The sequence below is a fragment of the Lutra lutra genome, chromosome 10, assembly GCF_902655055.1.
Source record: "Lutra lutra chromosome 10, mLutLut1.2, whole genome shotgun sequence".
Taxonomy (NCBI): Eukaryota; Metazoa; Chordata; class Mammalia; order Carnivora; family Mustelidae; genus Lutra; species Lutra lutra.
The window spans coordinates 77,443,352-77,461,834 of NC_062287.1; the positions used below are offsets into that span (position 1 = coordinate 77,443,352).

The 18,483-nt window shown below is 36.6% G+C and overlaps 1 protein-coding gene across 3 annotated transcripts in view; it reads left to right on the forward strand.

Annotated features, from left to right (window-relative positions):
- Positions 1-15,132, forward strand: part of LOC125080037 (zinc finger protein 133-like) — a 50,938-nt gene extending 35,806 nt beyond the window's left edge. For 2 of the 3 annotated variants that reach the window (XM_047693836.1, XM_047693837.1), the window contains exon 2: positions 10,887-15,132. In XM_047693836.1, the coding sequence (XP_047549792.1) occupies positions 11,846-13,822 (1,977 nt within the window). In that variant the 5' untranslated portion in view covers positions 10,887-11,845 and the 3' untranslated portion in view covers positions 13,823-15,132. Of the gene's footprint in view, positions 1-1,197; positions 1,210-10,886 lie in introns of those variants that run through there. The other variant, XM_047693838.1, reaches the window with a different exon arrangement.
- Positions 15,133-18,483: the final 3,351 nt, after the last annotated feature.

Genomic DNA, 18,483 nt, shown 5'->3' on the forward strand with positions numbered 1-18,483 from the left:
TCATAATAGTGTTCCTCCCTTCCTCCCTCCTCTATTTTCCTTCCTTCCTTTCCTTCTTTCTCTCTCTCCTCCCTTTTTCTTCTTTCCTTCCTTCCTTCTTCCCTTCCTCTCTTTCTCCCTTTTTTCTTCCTTTCTTTTTTTCTTTCACTTTTGTTTTCATGATAGCTTTAGCTCATCCAATTTTAATGATTCCCCCCCAAAGTATCTTGAGATAAACAGGTAAATGCATTTAAAGGCCTAAATTCAGTGCAAGTTTTAGAAAAATAAACTTTAAAAGAAGTATATCATATATGCCTGGTCAGTGCATCCAGCAAAATGATTTCTTTTATAATTCCTATAATTTATGGTTATTTGTATGTTAACTTTAAGAACAAAAAGACATGAGGGTACCTGGGTGTCTCAGTTGGTTAAAATGTCCTATTCTTGGTTTCAGCTCAGGTCATAATCTCAGTGCCATGAGACTGAGCCCTGTGTCAACTCCATGCTGGTCATGGAGCCTGCTTAAGATTCTCTCTCTCCCTCCGTCCCTCCCCGCCACCATCTCTCTCTCCCTCTCTGGAAGGGGCGGGGCCGGGAGAGGAATAAAAGGCATGAGAAGAAACACAATTACATTTATCTTAAAATCAAGTCATTAACTATTTTATTGCCTGATTTGTTTCTCAGGTGTAATATAAAATGAAAAAATTTCAAAAAAAATTAAAGAAGAAGAATAAAACACCACTTCTCAGATAGCACATAACAATAACTAGGGTGATTTGCAGACTACAAATTTTGTGACTGGCATTGTTCCCTACCACTGTGTTCTTTTTTTTTTTTTTTAAGATTTTGTTTATTTATTTGACACAGAGAGAGATCACAAGTAGGCAGAGAGGCAGGCAGAGAGAGAGAGGAGGAAGCAGGCTCCCTGCCGAGCAGAGAGCCCGATGTGGGGCTTGATTCCAGGACCCTGGGATCATGACCTGAGCCAAAGGCAGAGGCTTAACCCACTGAGCCACCCAGGTGCCCCCCACCACTGTGTTCTTATGTGATCCTCTCACTTATAAAAATAATTATTACTACTCATTTATGAATAAAGCTTTTTAAAAATTTTAAAGCAAAATTCTGATTGAATTTTATATCGTACCCATGAGGGTAAAGCTAATATATTAATAGCAATTGCATTAAGTAAACAACAACAACAAAAAAAAAACCACCACCAACAACAACAAAGTTAAACAGTAGCTTATACAAAATAAGAGAAATCTAAAAGCAGGCATTTTAGGACTAGTATGGTGGCTCCCTGATGAAATCGGGATTTTGGATTTTGATATCTCTATACACCTAATCCTTTACTCCTGTGTCCATTGTTTCCCTAGTGAAAATAATAATAATGATGTTGCTTAAACTCTACAATCTGATTTTCCTTTTTTTAAAATTTTTATTTATTTTATTTATTTATTTGTCAGAGAGCGTGAGCATAGGCAGAGGGAGAGGGAGAAGCAGGCTCCCTGCTGAGCGAGGAGCCCAATGTGGGACTCGATCCCAGGATGCTGGGATCATGACCTGAGCCAAAGGCAGCCACTCAACCAACTGAGCCACCCAGGCGTCCCTCATTTTCCTTTTAGAAAGAAAAAGGAATAGCCAAAAGGTGACAGTTTCTTGCCAAGTGAGTCTGTCTCACCATTTAAGATGCTTTCTCAAACCCCTTCCAAAAACTTCCCCTGAATTATCAACAACCAGGAATATATGCCTTAGTCAGTTTTCATTGTAAAGAAGTCTGGGGAATAAAGCTTTTTATCTGAGCACTTTGCTCTTACATCAAAATCAGAATTCTAGTAAGAGATAAATAAAAAAAGAAATGGGAGTATATATTTTGCACTAACCAGAAATCTGTATTTATAAAGGGGTAGAGCTAAAATTTGAAGCCAGATTTTCTAATCTCAAACCCTCGTCAAATCATTACTACATTACAGAACATCCCTTAGTTGATCTGGCCTCAGTCATGTGCTAAAACTTGGAATGGAATGGAATGGGATGGAATGTGGTAAAGCACTAATTTGTGAATCTGTTGAATGTCACAAATCAGTCACTATATCAATAGGGAAATGGAACAGTTGGGGAATGCCATATAAATATGGTATGGATCACAAAAGATATGTGAAAGGCTTCTTTCTTTTCTAGTTTATTCTCCTGATAATTGAAACCCTGTAAAATATTTACTATTTGCCAGGCTGACCTTATTTGATTGAACTAGTTTAACTGTCAGAGAACAGTGTGAAATTTTAAGAATAAGAGAAATACATTCTGTTAGTGTAAAATACAATTTATTTTAGGTGCTTGCATAAAATCTAAGACCAATATAGCCATGCTGATTTATTACTCTTTCCATTCCCCATTTTTCTAGGGCATAGGAGCATATTTCTGCAGAATTATAGGAGCAAATTTATTATAAATACTCAAACTGCTCCATTTTAACATTTGATTTGTTTGCCTTACAAATCCATATTCCTGACTCTGATCAAACCTTAAATCATGTTGGTACTGAAATTATTACAGGATCACTGAAGATTTTTTTTTTCTTGGCCCTTGCTTGAAAAGTCAAGGCATTTTATATGACATATTGATAAAATATACTCAGTAGCAAATCAAAGTCATGTGAAACTGAGTTAGCTAAGTATATTCTAACTGCAGAAAAATACATTAAAAATAAAATCACTTTAAAAAAAATCCAGTTGTATGTTAAGAATATGGCCATTCAGAAAAACAACTTATGATATTTTAAAAATATGAAGAAAATACTTTAATGAATGTGGACAATTCTAAAATTAATTAATTTTGAGAGAAAACCTCTTAAGCATATGCTAAAAAGTAAACTTAGAAATCTATTATTGGTATTTATTTAAGCCACTGATATGAAGTATATTTACTCTGCCAGTCAAAAGAGACTTATATCCTAACAGAGTCAGATTCTAAGTTACATCCATAAGTTTGTATCTGTCCTACTTGTATTCAAAATTCTCAATTTTCCATAAAGTACAATAAAAAATTTGAGCTGACAGATATGTGCTGTTCCTTGTATTTATGTGTGTAGCATTTAACACTGTGGCTGGCATTAAATGGAATTCAATAAATATAAGTAAATTAATAAGTGAATATATTAAAAGAAGTTGGTGAAATAATTTCACCATATTTTTTGATATTTAAGAGAAGCACAGGATACCCTAGTTGTTTCAATTTTGTGTCTGTCTTATAACTTAAGTTACCATACATCCCTTGGTGTTTAATCATGTTTGAGTAGAGCTTATATATGTTTATGCATAGACCGTCAAGATTTTTCTTTTCTTTTTTTTTTATTTAGTTCAATAGCACTACTCAACTTATTGAAATGAAACTTACTTTAGGTTTTATTATATTCCAGTTCAGTTTAAAGACAATAGTGTATATCCTTTTTTTTTTTCTTTTTCTGCTTTTCTTTTTTTGCTTCAGACATTCTAGGTCAGACAATTAGAAGGAAGACAACAATGCATTTGTTGCCTACAACACTGGGAAGATTAATTTTCTTTACCCATTAACTGTCATATCAGATAAATAGGATGCAAGTTTATCTGTGATAAATGCACTCTGTTTAATGCAATGAGACAGTCTTTTAATTGAGAACCTAGCATAGTGTCAGTTAAATCTCCTCTGCTTGACTTAATTAGCAAGAACTCTATGTTAATTATTTTGCATTTAAACCTTAGGAGCCTCAGAGATGAAAAAATATATAATCCTTTTTGAAAATGAAAAAATAAAAGCCCAGTAATAAAATCAGTTTGTATGGTTTTAAAGGGTGTGTAAATGTGTTAAACAGCTAACGAATTTTCAACACTGTACATGCTTGGAAGATGTAGAGATTTTAATGAGCCTCCTTAATTCTACTTTCATACCATTTTACATTCTTTTATTGCAAGTTGTTTTTATTGGATAGTGTTCATTTGAAGAAATATTCATCAATTTACCGTATCTTGAAAAATGAGGAAAGATAAAATATTTATTCATCACAAATTCTTATCAACTAACTGATCTTACTACCTGATATAAGGTAAGCAAAATATAAGCAGAAATCTTGTTTTGATTGTTTTTACCCGAAAGCTATATGTCAAACGATTACATGAAGTCTAATTTTAAATATGTGTCAACATTCTAAACCATTTTGTTGTGCCTCACTTTTGAACTCCTGGCTCAGACAAAGCTCAGAAAGAGAGACTGCTAGATAGACTAAACTTTGCTTCATTATAATTTTTTCAGAGGAACAGAAAACATCTCTTATTCCTTTGACTGACAAAGTGTACTGGCATGGTTCTAAACACTTAATGCTAAGAAGAAGTGTGTTGGGTTTTTGTTTTGGCTTTTGTTTGATTTTGAGCGGAGAAAAACTAAAGACAGGCTCAGCATAATTGTGTTTGAGTGTGCAAAGAGCTGTCACGATTCAGAGAATAGAGGACCTAATTTCACATCTAAGGATCTAGAAATCAGTGTACCAAGGGGGGTTAACAATGGATGTCTCCAGAAGGAAGAGTCTGGAGGGTTTCCTTGCTTTCTTCTTCATATATATATATATATATATATATATATATATATATATATATATTTCCCCCTGCAATAAACATGTTTTGTCTTTTGGAATCTTACAATGACATTTTTTAAGAAGCATAGAGAATTCTAAGCTAAAGGGTCAAGGAAGAGTAGGTGAATATCTAAAAATTGTTATTTCAGATTTCAAAATCTCCACATATTTCAACCTCAACCCCCCATTGGTGGTTACATGTCTGTGTTGGTTGCTATTCCTAACCTATTAAAAGGCTAACTGATACCACTTAATGTCTTAGTCTATCCTGGTATCGAACATGGATCTGTAGGGAATGGGGTACTGAAAATTAGAAGCAGGAACTCAGAGAAGTCTTCAAGAAAGAAGATAGATCTAGGAGGGAAAGGATGGTCTAATATGGCAAGTAAGCTAATGTCAAACTTTGTCCACTTAGTTTGGCTAAATTCAGAAGAATTTCCTGACCATTTCCAAAAAAATTCAATTGTACTTAATGTTAATTCATGCTATTATACTCCAATTTATTTTATTTTAATTTTGGGATTTGGCTTCTTGCAGTAGCTTGGGATTCTTATCAGGAACACAAACTCACTTTGCATAGCCAGAAGAATTATTGTGAGGGAGTTAAGCACATGGGTTCAGGAACATGACCTTGGGAAGGTGGTTTTATTTCCCCAGATTTTTTTTTTTTTAATCCAAGTGGGCTTGTGTTTTGTAACTATTAAACCACAGATACATAGAAGTGGTGAGAGATTCACTAATAATACTTAAGAACGCCCTCATTGTGATTTATTGAAAGTCAGTCCTCAACACAAGGGTTTGCCAAACTGTGGACGGAGCCAAAATACCCTTCAGCAGATGAATGGATAAAGAAGATGTGGTACATATAAATAATGGGATATTACTCAGCCATCAAAAATGATGAATAGCCACCATTTGCATCGACATGGATGGAACTGAAGGGGTTATGATGACTGAAATAAGTCAAGCAGAGAAGGACAATTTCATATGGGTTCACTCATATGTGGGACACAAGGAGTAGCACCAAGGACCATAGGGGAAGGGAGGGATAACTGGACGGAAAGAAATCAGAGAGAGAGAAAAACTTTGAGAGACTCTGGGTTCCAGAAACCAAACAGGGTTACAGAAGGGAGAGGGGTGAGAGGATGGAGTACCTAGGTTATGGGTATTAAGGAGGGGATATGTTGTGATGAGTACTGGGTCTTATACACAACTAATGAATTTTTGAACACTACATCATAAACTAATGATGTACTATATGCTGGCTAATTTAACATAATGAAATAAATTAAGAAAAACAAAATGCTAAAAAAACCCCAAAAAACAAAAACAAAAGAAAAATTATATATATAACACAAATAAAATAATATTAGTAACCACTGTTGGGCGCTTTCTCATTTTATTTTCCTTTTTAAAAAGCCATTATTGAAGTATAGTTGATACAAATATTGCACATATTTACTACATATAACTTGATGTGTGGACAGATGTTTACCCCTGATATACCATCACCACAATCACAATATCCATCACCTCCAAAATTTTCCCTGTGTTCTTTTGTCGTTTTCTTGGGATTTTTTGTTTGTTTGTTTGTTTTGTTTTTGTTGTAGTTGTTTGAAATGAAATCCATCTCTTAAAATAAATGTAAGTGTACAAATGCCATATGGTTACCTATAGAAACTATGTCATACAATACTATCTCCATTTCACTGATGAAAAGTTGGTGTGTAAAGAAGGGAAAGTAACTTGCTCATTACTGAACCCACCACTTTAACGAGCAGGACCAGGAGTCATATCTAACTGCTACCATCTGTAAACCATACTGGGGGTGCATCCCACTGAGTTCAAGCCATTATTTAATTCCTGATTGCTTTAATTTAAGGGATGTAAATCGTGTGTTCTCTAACACATATAAAAATCATCACGTAATATTCATCAGGATTCTTACTAACTTATAAAATGTTGGTTTTCTCACAGACTGTAACTATAGCCTATTTGAAAGTTCTGAAAATATTTTTTCTTGAAAATTTTTCCAAATGAGTCTGAGGTTGGCAGTAAACACAATTATTAGTGTGATTTTTGCTCACTTTAATCCTGAGTTTGTTTTCTATAAGAAGATAGAGAGATAACAATACCAATAAACTGACGTTATTATCTATAAGAGATGTATCTGATATTTTACTATAAACTTCTGGCTTTAGCATTTTCAAGAATTTGAGATAAATAACTGAAAGTCTTTTTCCTTTTTCATCAATCTGATTTTTTAAATTTACATAGATTTAAAAACTGACCTAATCTTAAAAATTTATTACACTCTTATAAATCATGAGAGCCCAATACACATTGGTTTCCTCAGGCCTTCCTCTAAAATTTTGTTAAGGGTACAGAAATTTAGTGTATATGGTTGGTACTGTCTCTCTCTCTTTCTTGATACTGTGTTCCATATCACATATAAGAATAATATACATAACATAGTTCTAACAAAAATGTGTTTTCTTCCTCAGGTAACAGATAATCTATGAGTTCACTGTTCTAGTTCTGACTCTGCTGTTATAGTACAGATATATATTTAAATGTCCTTTTTATTTATTTACTAGTGAATTGGTAAGATGGTAATATAAAGACCATCTAGTTCTTTAATTATAAGGAAGTTAAAAAAGAATATATGAAACCAGTCCAAATCCTTCCCTTGGATTTACAGCTGACATGTGGTGAACGGTTGAGAACATCTGGGAAGCCTAACCATATGCAACTATTTCTTGGATTTGACCAAGGAAGCAAAAGGCAGTGATGGCATGAAAGATAGCGCTGGGTGTGCTTTCATGGAATCTTCTGTGGCCAACTCTTGGCTGTCTTCTATCCTTGATCACTGGCCTTTCTTTATACTTGGCAAAATAATAGTTAAGCACGCGTCCTTAAAAGACACTGACTGTGACTGACTACTTATTCCTACAGATATAGGACTAATACTATATCAGTTCAAAATTAAAACAAGCACATAAACAAGTTGTTATTTCTTAGTGTTTTTTGTTTGTTTGTTTGTTTTATAGGAAATGGCTTACTCTGTTCCCTTGTTCTCTGCTCTACTTATGGGCTCGGTTTCTTCTTACAAAGTCGTCTGGACCCATATTAGAGAGTTTATGTCCAGAGAGATAGTAGATCATACTGATAAGGGCTCAGATGCCAAAACTAGGTTGCTGTTTGAATCCTTAGCTCTTTTTATTTCCATATAGCAGTTTTAAGTATATATATTTGAAGTGGTTAACAATTGTCCCCAATATTTCCTATATTTGCAGAATTTACTATGTTAGACACTTCCATGTTGAGAATAGCTTATTGTGACTTGGTGGAAATTGGAGGGAACTTTGTCCTTTCCATTTCCATTTCTCTTTGTCCTTACCCATGCCTTAACAATGAGTTTAACTTCTGTCTCATGCTGGTTCTGTCCTTTACTCTAATACTTTGAAAAATCACTTAACCAGTGCCTCATTCCTCAGATGAGGAACATGAGAACATTTACCTCATATTTTAAATACACACACACACACATACACACACATAGACACATTATTATTTTTATAGAAAACTTAGAATGATGGATTTTTCACAGAAGGCACTGTGTACTGCCATTGCCAAGATCATTGTCCAAGATAGCTATGACTAATTCTTAAATATTATTAAATTTCATTCTTTTGCCAATGCACTATTATGAGAATATGAACCCTTATTTCACTCTTTTAGCTTCTCTCACTTTTACTCTGTTGCCATTTGATCTAATTTAATCTACTTCCATTCCCACCCTCACTTCCCTCATGGTTTTGCCTTTATTCATGCCCCCACCACTGACCACCGCAGTCCCCTGTCTGAAATTTTGGAATGACATTCAGAGGTCCTCTAGTACCTGAGATATTTATAAGTTGCTCTTTATAGTTAATCCCTAAGCCTTATGCTGAAATTGACATTCATTTTTTATTGTTCACCTGGAAAGAAAAGCACTAGTCTCTATCCATTCTCTAATTATACCTCTGATTGTTACTTTCCAGGTGGTTAAGGGTGTATGAATACCTTAACTTCTCTTGATCAAGCAGAGAGCCCTCTAGTAACCTAAATGCTATTGCAGTAGTAGCTTCTTCACAGCTGTTTAGGTCTCTTAATTAAAGTTATTAAGCTCAAACTACCTCCATATTATGAAATAAACTGTGCTCTAATATTTTTAGCTCCTTGATAAATGGGCAGTGGAAATAGAAGAATCCTTAGCATGTAGCCTATATCACCTGACCATATTATATACTTAGTAAATATTTATTGTTATATATCATAGGAAAATGATCTTGCAAACTGTAGATTGCAAAAGATACCAATTTGAAAAGGACCTAGATGAAGTGGTTTAATTACATGAAGTGGTTTACTTCAAAGCTTCTATTTGTTTTATAGACACAGTTTAGTTTTGGAAAACAAAAATGATAACAGCTGGTCTTTTCTCTTATGGAACTCACTGTTTAGTTTCATCAGATGTTCTAAAATGCACAATAAACACACATGTACACACATCTACATCAATGACACTCACAACACAACACTACCTCAAAACCTCCTGATGAAGATATGAAACATGTTGCACTTAGAAAATATGGGAGGAAAGGGCCACTGTTTAATGATTTAATTTCCTTGAGCATTAACCAAGGACAAAGACCAATCTTTTATGAATGTTATACTATATACTTTTCTCCATATATCTTGAGTTCCTCTGGTTTCTTCCCATAAACTAAATGATTCAATTTCCATAAAAATTTTCAAAGAGCTATGAATGAAATAAAGCATTCCTTTTGGACTTTTTTTTTTTTAAAGCATGTTTTTTAGAATAGTTGTCTCAGAAGATACTTTTGGGAAAGAAATTTCTTCATCAAATATGTTTCAGAAACACTACATCCCATGTCTTTATCTTGGTGCCTGAGAGTGAATTTAGACATACTGAAGTATTGGAGAAGATTTTTAATTAAGAAACATGTATAAATGGATTAACCAAATGATTTTCAAGTTTATTGGATCAAAGAATTCCCTTTATTTCCCTCTTCCTATTGTCAGCTTGAGTTACACTGATATTTTGAGAATCATCTTGCTTTGGGCCTCAATTCTGAGGCTCAAATGCTGAGAATAAGCATTTTATCTTTTCATATTACCCATAGAGAATTCTACAGTGAGCATTTAGATTCTTGAATGATATTTGCTTGTATTTGTGCCTACAAGCTGGCCTCTACATGAAACATAAAGAATCTCATTTATTTTTATCATTCTTATTATTAACCATTATTATTATCACCATGATTATCATCATGCCCTTCTGTGTGAACAGTGCGAAGAGTGCTGGCACTCAGATAACCCTTCCTGTGTAGTCTGAATGCTGAAACATTGCTAGGGGAGGGTAAACATGGGAAAGTAAGTGAAAAACAGGGAAAGCACACAAAGAGACTCTTTTCTTCCTTCATATTGTCTATTCACTTCTCTTATATGCCTTGAAAGACTGTAGGAGCAGCACCACAGTGAATGCTGTCTTTAATAAAACAAAAACAGTTTCAAACAGTCTGTACATCTAGTGAAGCTGTGTTTGACTGGACTTGTCCAAATGCTCCCAGCTAGAATCCAAGACCCAGGCTTACTTGTGAATCAATAGCCAATGCCAGACCCAAATAAATGTTCCTGTTATCAGCTTCTTGTGTCCTCATTTTAAGCGTCACTGTGTCACTGTAACCAGCAGGGATGATTTCTCTAACTTACTTAAAAAAAATCATCTTATTTCTGCACTTCATAATGTCATAGTCATCATTCTCTTTCTTATTTAAATGATATATAGCTTGCTGCTTTTTCATTGTGAAATAATGAACAACTTCTGACTTGTTTTACTACTCAGTGTCTGCTGAAAAGAACTTTCTCAAGGGTCATTGAGAAGGCCTTTTTGGATAGCATATTCAGCAGCCAAATATAAATAACAGGAGAAAAAATTACGAAGGTGACTCCTGTTCTTTTGATTGTTATATGGACCTCTATCATTCCATTTTATCTCCCATCACAAAAGCAAGGTAAAACTTTGATATTTGATCCTAGAATAATGTTACTAAAGTTAAATATTAACTGTAAACTTATGAGTAAATTTCAATGGCTGAGGGCAAAAACATAGCCAATTTATGATAACTATGATAAGAGGGAAAAAAAATTGGTAGCACAAAAGATTCAAAATGTGAGTTCTTTTTTTATTTTCCTCATAAACAATTCTAATCTCTCTCCCTTTATTTTTCCCCACCAGGAATACTTCTGCTGTCAGTTAGACTATAAAAGAAAAAAAAAAAAGACATTTGTTCCAATGGTAACAACAAGAAAAACATTAAAAAAATAAAAACCACACTTTTCTATGAAGTAGAGAAGAGTGGAGGATTGGATGAAGCTAACTGAACTGAATTTTATAGAGAAACAAACACTTCAGAGAAGAAGAGAGAGCAGTAGCTACTTCTTTCTGGGGTCATTGCCAGGTTGTACCATGGGAGGACTGAGGATGCCAAGAGCTAGTTGGAAGAGACTGTAGATTGGAGGAACCTCAGCTCAGACAGGCAATTATGCCTCTCTCTCTCCCCACCCCACCCTTGAGAAAAACAAACAAACAAACAAACAAAAAAAAAAACAGTGGATAAAGACCTGGTAGGTAAAGAGAAGTCACCCAGTCTTGGCCATTCTCTAAATGACTGGATTCCAGAACTTTGTGAAATTGAGAAACTAAGCAAACCTATCTGAAAGTGTAGCCAAATCTTCCAGCTCACGTATGGACACCATCAAAAGCTAGCAGAACATAGCAGAGATCAGACTAGAGTCAAAAATGAGACCCATACTTATATAACCCAATGGTTTCAACAAAAACGTCAATGCACTTTAAAGGGAAAAGAGAACTCTCTTTAAGAAGTGTTGGGAAAACTTCTTTTCCATATGGGAAGAAAAAAAACCCCGATCTCTATTATACACCAAACAGAAATGAATTTGAGATAGATCATACCCTTAACATAAAAGCTAAAATTATAAAACTTCTTAAAGAAAGATAGGTGTGATATAAGGAGTCTGCCTCTAATCTGTTATCCCTTACAGTGTCATACCTGCCGTGGAACAGACATTGCAATTGTGTCCCCACTGGCTTTAGCCTCTCAGTGACAAGTCCCTGCATCCAGGGTCAGGCATGTAGACTCTGTCCTGGGGGTAGCTATTGCACAGGAGCCAAATATGAGCAGAGAGAAGACCTCACCCTTCTTCTGGGAGACCATTCAGGTGACCAGAAAAATGGCCTCGGGGCTAACAGCCAGGAGAGAAGCAGCCATTGTGTCATTCCAGGATGTAGCTGTGGACTTCACCCGGGAAGAGTGGTGGCTGTTGAGCCACGCTCAGAGGATGCTGTACAGGTGTGTGATGCTGGAAAACTATAGCAACTTGGTCTCCCTGGGAATCCCATTTCCCAAGCCAACACTTGTCATTCTGCTAGAGCATGGGGAGGAACCCTGGACAGAAGAGGGTGAAGCTCAGCCCAGCTCCTGCTCAGCAGATGCAAAGCCAGAAATTCAACTTGGTTCCTCCTCTGCTCTGGACTTCTGCAGTTGGCAACGCCAACACAGGCTACACGATCATTGCCTTCCAATCTGCCCAGGCTTGCTAGCAGGCACTCTCTGCCCAGCCTACCATAAACAGCAGCAGCAGCAATCACTCTCTTATGAAAGCTTCTGCCATGACAGAGTGAAAGACGATGACAGAGAAGAAGGCTCCAAATCATTGCTGGAGAGGACAAGGAGGAGGTTCACCTCCAGAGCTTTCTTCAGCCCACCTGATGGACAGCTGATAAGCTTGAGGGAAGGCAAGACAGTGGTGGAAATAAAGCTCAGCTCAGCTGAGAAGGCAAACCATTTAGAAACAGAGAAAGTATTAAAGTGGGTAGGTTTCTCAGGATTTGAAGTAGCGAATTGTGGAAATTGTGGGCTAGGCTTTAGCCAGAAATCAGCCCTCTTTGTTCATCAGAGGAGTGACTCAGGAGGAAAGCCTTATTTTTGCAGTGAGTGTGGTCGAAGCTTCAGCTATAAATCAGCTCTCATCACACACGAGAGATCACATACAGGGGAGAAGCCTTACATCTGCACAGAATGTGGGCAAGCCTTTAGCCAGAAGTCTAACCTAGTCACCCACAAGATGGCCCACTCTGGGGAGAGGCCTTTCGCGTGTGAGGAGTGTGGACGAAGCTTTAGCCAGAAGTCAACTCTCATCAGACACCTGAGGACACACTCAGGGGAGAAACCCTTTGTGTGCCAGGAGTGTGGGCGGGGCTTTCGGGATAAGTCAAACCTTATCACCCACCAAAGGACCCACTCATGGGAAAAGCCTTATGTGTGTAGGGATTGTGGGAGGCTTTTTAGAGACAAATCAACTCTCAGCAAACATCAGAGAATTCACTCAGGGGAGAATCCACATTTGTGCCCTGAATGTGGCCGGAGCTTTAGTCAGAAATCGTACCTCATGAAACACAAGAGGACACACTCAGGAGAGAAACCTTTTGTGTGTCAGGAGTGTGGACGAGGCTTTAGTGATAAGTCAAACCTTACCACACACCAGAGGACACACTCAGGAGAGAACCCCTATATGTGTGCAGAGTGTGGTCGAGGGTTTAGTGTTAAGTCAGCTCTTATGACACACCAAAGGACTCACTCTGGAGAGAAGCCTTACGTGTGCCAAGAATGTGGGCGTGGCTTTAGACATAAGTCAACTCTTGTTGCACATCAGAGGACGCACTCAGGAGAGAAGCCTTTTGTGTGTGGGGAATGTGGGCGAGGCTTTAGACAGAAGTCACATCTCATCAGTCATCAGAGGACACACTCTGGGGAGAAGGCATATGTCTGCCCTGAGTGTGGGCAAGCCTTTAGCCAGAAAGCAAATCTAGTCAGGCATAAGATGGCCCACTCAAGGGAGAAGCCCTTTGTGTGTAGGGAGTGTGGGAGAGGCTTTACCCAGAAGTCAGCTCTCATAAGACATCACAGGACACATTCTGGAGAGAAGCCTTTTGTGTGCCAGGAGTGTGAGCGGGGCTTTAGTGATAAGGCAACTCTCAGCACACATCAGAGAACACACTCAAGGGAAAAACCCTATATTTGCAGTAAGTGTGGGGAAGGCTTTAGGCTGAAATCGCTCCTTGCTAGACACCAGAGGACACATCTGTTGTAAACAAGCTTCATGCACAAGATGTGTAAGCAAGGCCTTAGTAATAGGTCACAAATCGTACCTCATCATGCAAGAAGAGATAACTTTAGGGGAAATTTCATGTTGTCAAGGGTGGGACTTCAGAGATACTAACTTTCATCAGAGGATAGAAAACCTACTTGTGTGAAACAATGGTTTTCGATTAGTAGCAATTTTTTCCCCTCCCTATGTGACAGTTGGTGAAATCTAGAGACATTTTCTTTTGTCACAACTGGGAGGCTGTTACTGGTGTATAGCAGATAGAGGCCAAGGATGCTTCTAGACATCCTATGGTGCACAGGGCTGCCTCCCACAACAAAAGTCTCCCATCCTGTAAAACTTGGATCTCTTCAAGGCTAGTTTTTGGTTCCCAAATCCCCACCATTGGCTCAGAGGAAAATTTCTTACTCTCTTGCAACTGAATCTCCTGCCTAGACCTCCATCCTCCCCACTCCTTCAATCCAGATCTGATGCCACTCCCTTTCTTCTTTAACTCTTTCCATTTGTTTTCTCAAATATGGTTTTCCCTAATAACTCCTTGCACATCTAATCCCATCCTCTTTTTCAGAAGACTCCAACTCACACAATCACAAGGAAAGAATGGTAACGTCATAGTGAAACAACTAAGCCCACCTATACCACCTTAACAAAGTTAAGCACTAACATTGAGAGAGATTGCCATCATAAGCCCCCTAACAGGGTTCATTGAAAAAGATAACATGTATATTCAAAATATGTTTCTGCCAAAAAAAAGCTGTTACTTAAGTCTCATCTCACAAGAAATGATTAAATAAACTTAAATTAAGTAGAATTTTATAAAACAACTGTTCTTTAATTTTTAAAGCCATCAAAGTCAGGAAAAACACAAAAAGGCTGACTAAGTATTGCAGGTTACAGGAGACTATAGAGACATGGTCATATAATGCTTGGTATAGGATTGGCTTGTGGACTTTATATACTTAAAAAGTATATATACTATACTTATACTTGATATAAATACTATATAGATGTGTGTGTGTGTGTGTGTATATATACACTATAAAGTATATATACTATACTTATACTTAAAAAGTATAGTCATGAAAGACTATGGACTAGACAATATTGCTTAATCAATGTTAAATCAATGATAAATGCAGCATACTGTGGTCATGAAAGTCATCTTTGCTTTGAAAATACACAAGTCAATGTTTAGGATTAAAAAGATACAATGACTTCTACTTACTCACAAATTGTTAGAAAAAAAGAAGTGATCTGAAAATGTTCATAGAAAACAAAATAAATATAAAAATATAAACACATTCTCCAGGAGTGGGAGGAGGAAAGAAAGACAGACAGACAGACAGATGGAGGGAGAAAGAGGACACAAGTGGAACCAATAAAGACCCCTGGTAAATCCGGTTAAAAGGTATACAGCAGTGCCTTATAGTCTTCTTGCAACTTTCTTTTTTTTCTGATATTTTATCAAAGTAAAAACATAAGCAAAAAAAAAAAAAAGAAGGAAGCAATCTCCTGGGATGGTGGGTTGGTTGGTGGTTGGAATAATCACCATTAGTATTGCACTTATAACACAGCCTAGAATAACTCAACTCCTGAAGAAATCACAAAGATTAACCCATATCCTAACTGCCAGATAAAGGAAAGGCCTTGCATTTTCTGAGAAGTATCCATACATTAGTCTTCAGCATTTTTTAAAAAATACACAGTGTTCTGAATATAATTAAAAAGGACCAGATATGGAATGAAATAAAAAATGTAACCTTACTCAAAGGAAAATGGTAGAAGCAGACCAACAGGTCACCTAGTTACCAGAAAGCACAGCCATGGCTTTAAATCAATTATTATAACCACTTTAAAGAGTTTAGAAGAAAACTGGCGGATAATTTCAAAAGGAAAAGCAAAAGTTAAAAAAATATGAATAGTAATATTGAAATATACAATATCTGAACTTTTTCCATGCCTGCCAATGCAGTAAAATTAACTGCCATTTTCCTTCCATTTCTTTCTGAAATAACTTTCATGAAGATTTAAATGAGTGATTTAAATAAACCCAGAAATAACATTAGAAGGGAGCCATTGCTTTGAAAGTTATTCATCGACTCATTCTTTAGAACCAGGAAAACCAGTCAATAAACCCTGATCTAGTCAACCATATTATGAAGAGGCACTACATTTAAAATTTGTTTTTCATATTCTGGACTCCAAAAATTATGCTATTCCTCTCAAATCTGTCATTTGCTTCTGTGATCCTTATTTAGAATTGTTTTTATTTCCAAACTTTAAACAGGATATTTGCTTTCTTTTAAAGCATCTGCCCATGGGGCGCCTGGGTGGCTCAGTGGGTTAAGCCTCTGCCTTCAGATCAGGTCATGATCCCAGGGTCCTGGGATGGAGCCCCACATGGGGCTCTCTGCTCAGCGGGGAGCCTGCTTCCCTCTCTCTCTCTCTGCCTGCCTCTCTGCCTACTTGTGATCTCTGTCTGTCAAATAAATAAATAAAATCTTTAAAAAAAATAAAATAAGGCATCTGCCCAAGTAGTTTTCTTTTTCATAAATAAATGTTTTAAAACATACATCCTGTTCCAGATGAGTAAGAATCTTCTGTCTCTTTCTCTGTCCCTCTCTCACTGTCTCTTTCTCTTACTCTGTTTCTGTGTCTATTACATTTAGACCAACCCTGTCCCCTAAGTCAGCAAATAAAACTTCTCAGTTTTTGTAAGTCAATTTCAAAGGAGCAATAGCAATTTTCCTGGTTGAGTTATTTTCATTAATCAACATTCCTATATTAAACGTGGTATAATAACAATGGAATGGCTGGATGTGATCCACCTACTGTTGGGATTAAAATGGGTGAAATTTCCAGAGAATGATTAGTGTTTATTATGAGAAAGTGACCTTGCAATGAATATAATATAATGAAATGTGTTGGGCAACAATGATTTGTGTTCTTTTCCTAATATTCTTTGACATCAGAGAATGATACGAATCAATTTCAGTTCACTGTGTTAGTATGAAACAAGACTTAGCAGTTTTGGGTTATTGTAATTTATCGGTTTTCCCCTTTTGGCAAACAGTATGAGCTTATGTTAGATGACATTATTATTTCTTTATATCTCAAATAAACCTTTTTGAAACTGAAGGGATTTTCCTTGTCATTACACATACACACACACACATTCCAACCACAAAACTTGATTTTGTACATCATTATTATTAACAATAATAATCGGAGCACCTGGGTGGCTCAGTGGGTTAAAGCTTTTGCCTTAGGCTCAGGTTATGATCTCAGGGTGCTGGGATGGAGCCCCGCATTGGGTTCTCTGCTCAGCGGGGAGCCTGCTTCCCCCTCTCTTTCTGCCTGCCTCTCTGCCTACTTGTGATCTCTCTCTCTGTCAAATACATAAATAAAAATCTTAAAAAAAAAACACTTTCTTTGGAAAAGTTTGGAACAAAATGAGCAGCAAATGCATAAGGATTAATTCCTGTAAGTTTTATATTATAACTCAATTTGTGTAATCTTGGACCTTTCTAGGGTATCTGCTTATGCTCAAATACATATTGCCTTATGAGTCCAACATGTGGAATTAAAAAACAAAATATGAAAGGAGCCATGGATGGTGTTAATCTGGAACTCTGACATGAGAAGTGGGTAGTAAGTTTGTCCACAATATCTCCTTGCCAGACATTTCTTTCTAGTCTCCTCCAGCAAAAGCAGAAGGAATCTAGATAGAGGAGTTTCTTTCTAGATATTCAGTCCTCAGAGGAACATTTCTACAGATTCCCCATCTGCTAAATCTGGGTTGGGGGGACAACTTCAAAGTACTAGCTGTGATATATAATAGTAAGAAGGCTAAAGGAAAATACTTAAGATGATTAAAGCAAGCGATAGATTCTGATAGATTTGGATATTCATGCATTCAATTACCTCCTACTTCCCTCACCTTCTTATACCCAAGTAGCTCAATCAAAACTGCTGTTTCTATGCTGTAATCTTGGGAAACAGAGACAAACTGTCATAGTAGTAAAGAACAACCTGCAAAATGCAGTGAGAAGAGTCATAGGTAATCATCTGCATTCACACTCTGGCTCTACCCTTGAATTTGCTCCATGAACCTGAAAAACACTGGGTACCTCGAAAAGCTTCATTTTCTCATCTGCACCATTATCAAGATTAAATGATAATATGTAAACCAGGATCATGGTAAGCAGTCCTTTAAAAAAATACTCTCTTTCTTCTGTTGTGCCCTATTTAACTAGAGTTACTAAGAAACAGAGTAGGTCCGTGGCAGTTGCAGCTTCAAATCATTTTATGACCTTGATCAAGTCACGGAACTCCTGAGTTTCTTTCGACCATCTGCAAAACCAGGACAATCAGAGTTGACACCTGTTTACCATGCTGTGAAGATAAATGTAGTAACATCCACAAAGCGGGCTGTACTTTTGAGGAAGCCAAATGCCACTTGCAATAAAAATAACAACATTCATAACATTAAGAAATATTTATTTCCCAGACACTCTCTGAAGAGATTTGGGCATCTGTTGTCCAGGACATATTGGCTTCTAATTAAAAACAAATACTTGCCAGTTTTCATTAAAGTCCATTTTAGCAAATTGTTACTGTCCTATAATATACCTATCGAGTGTCTT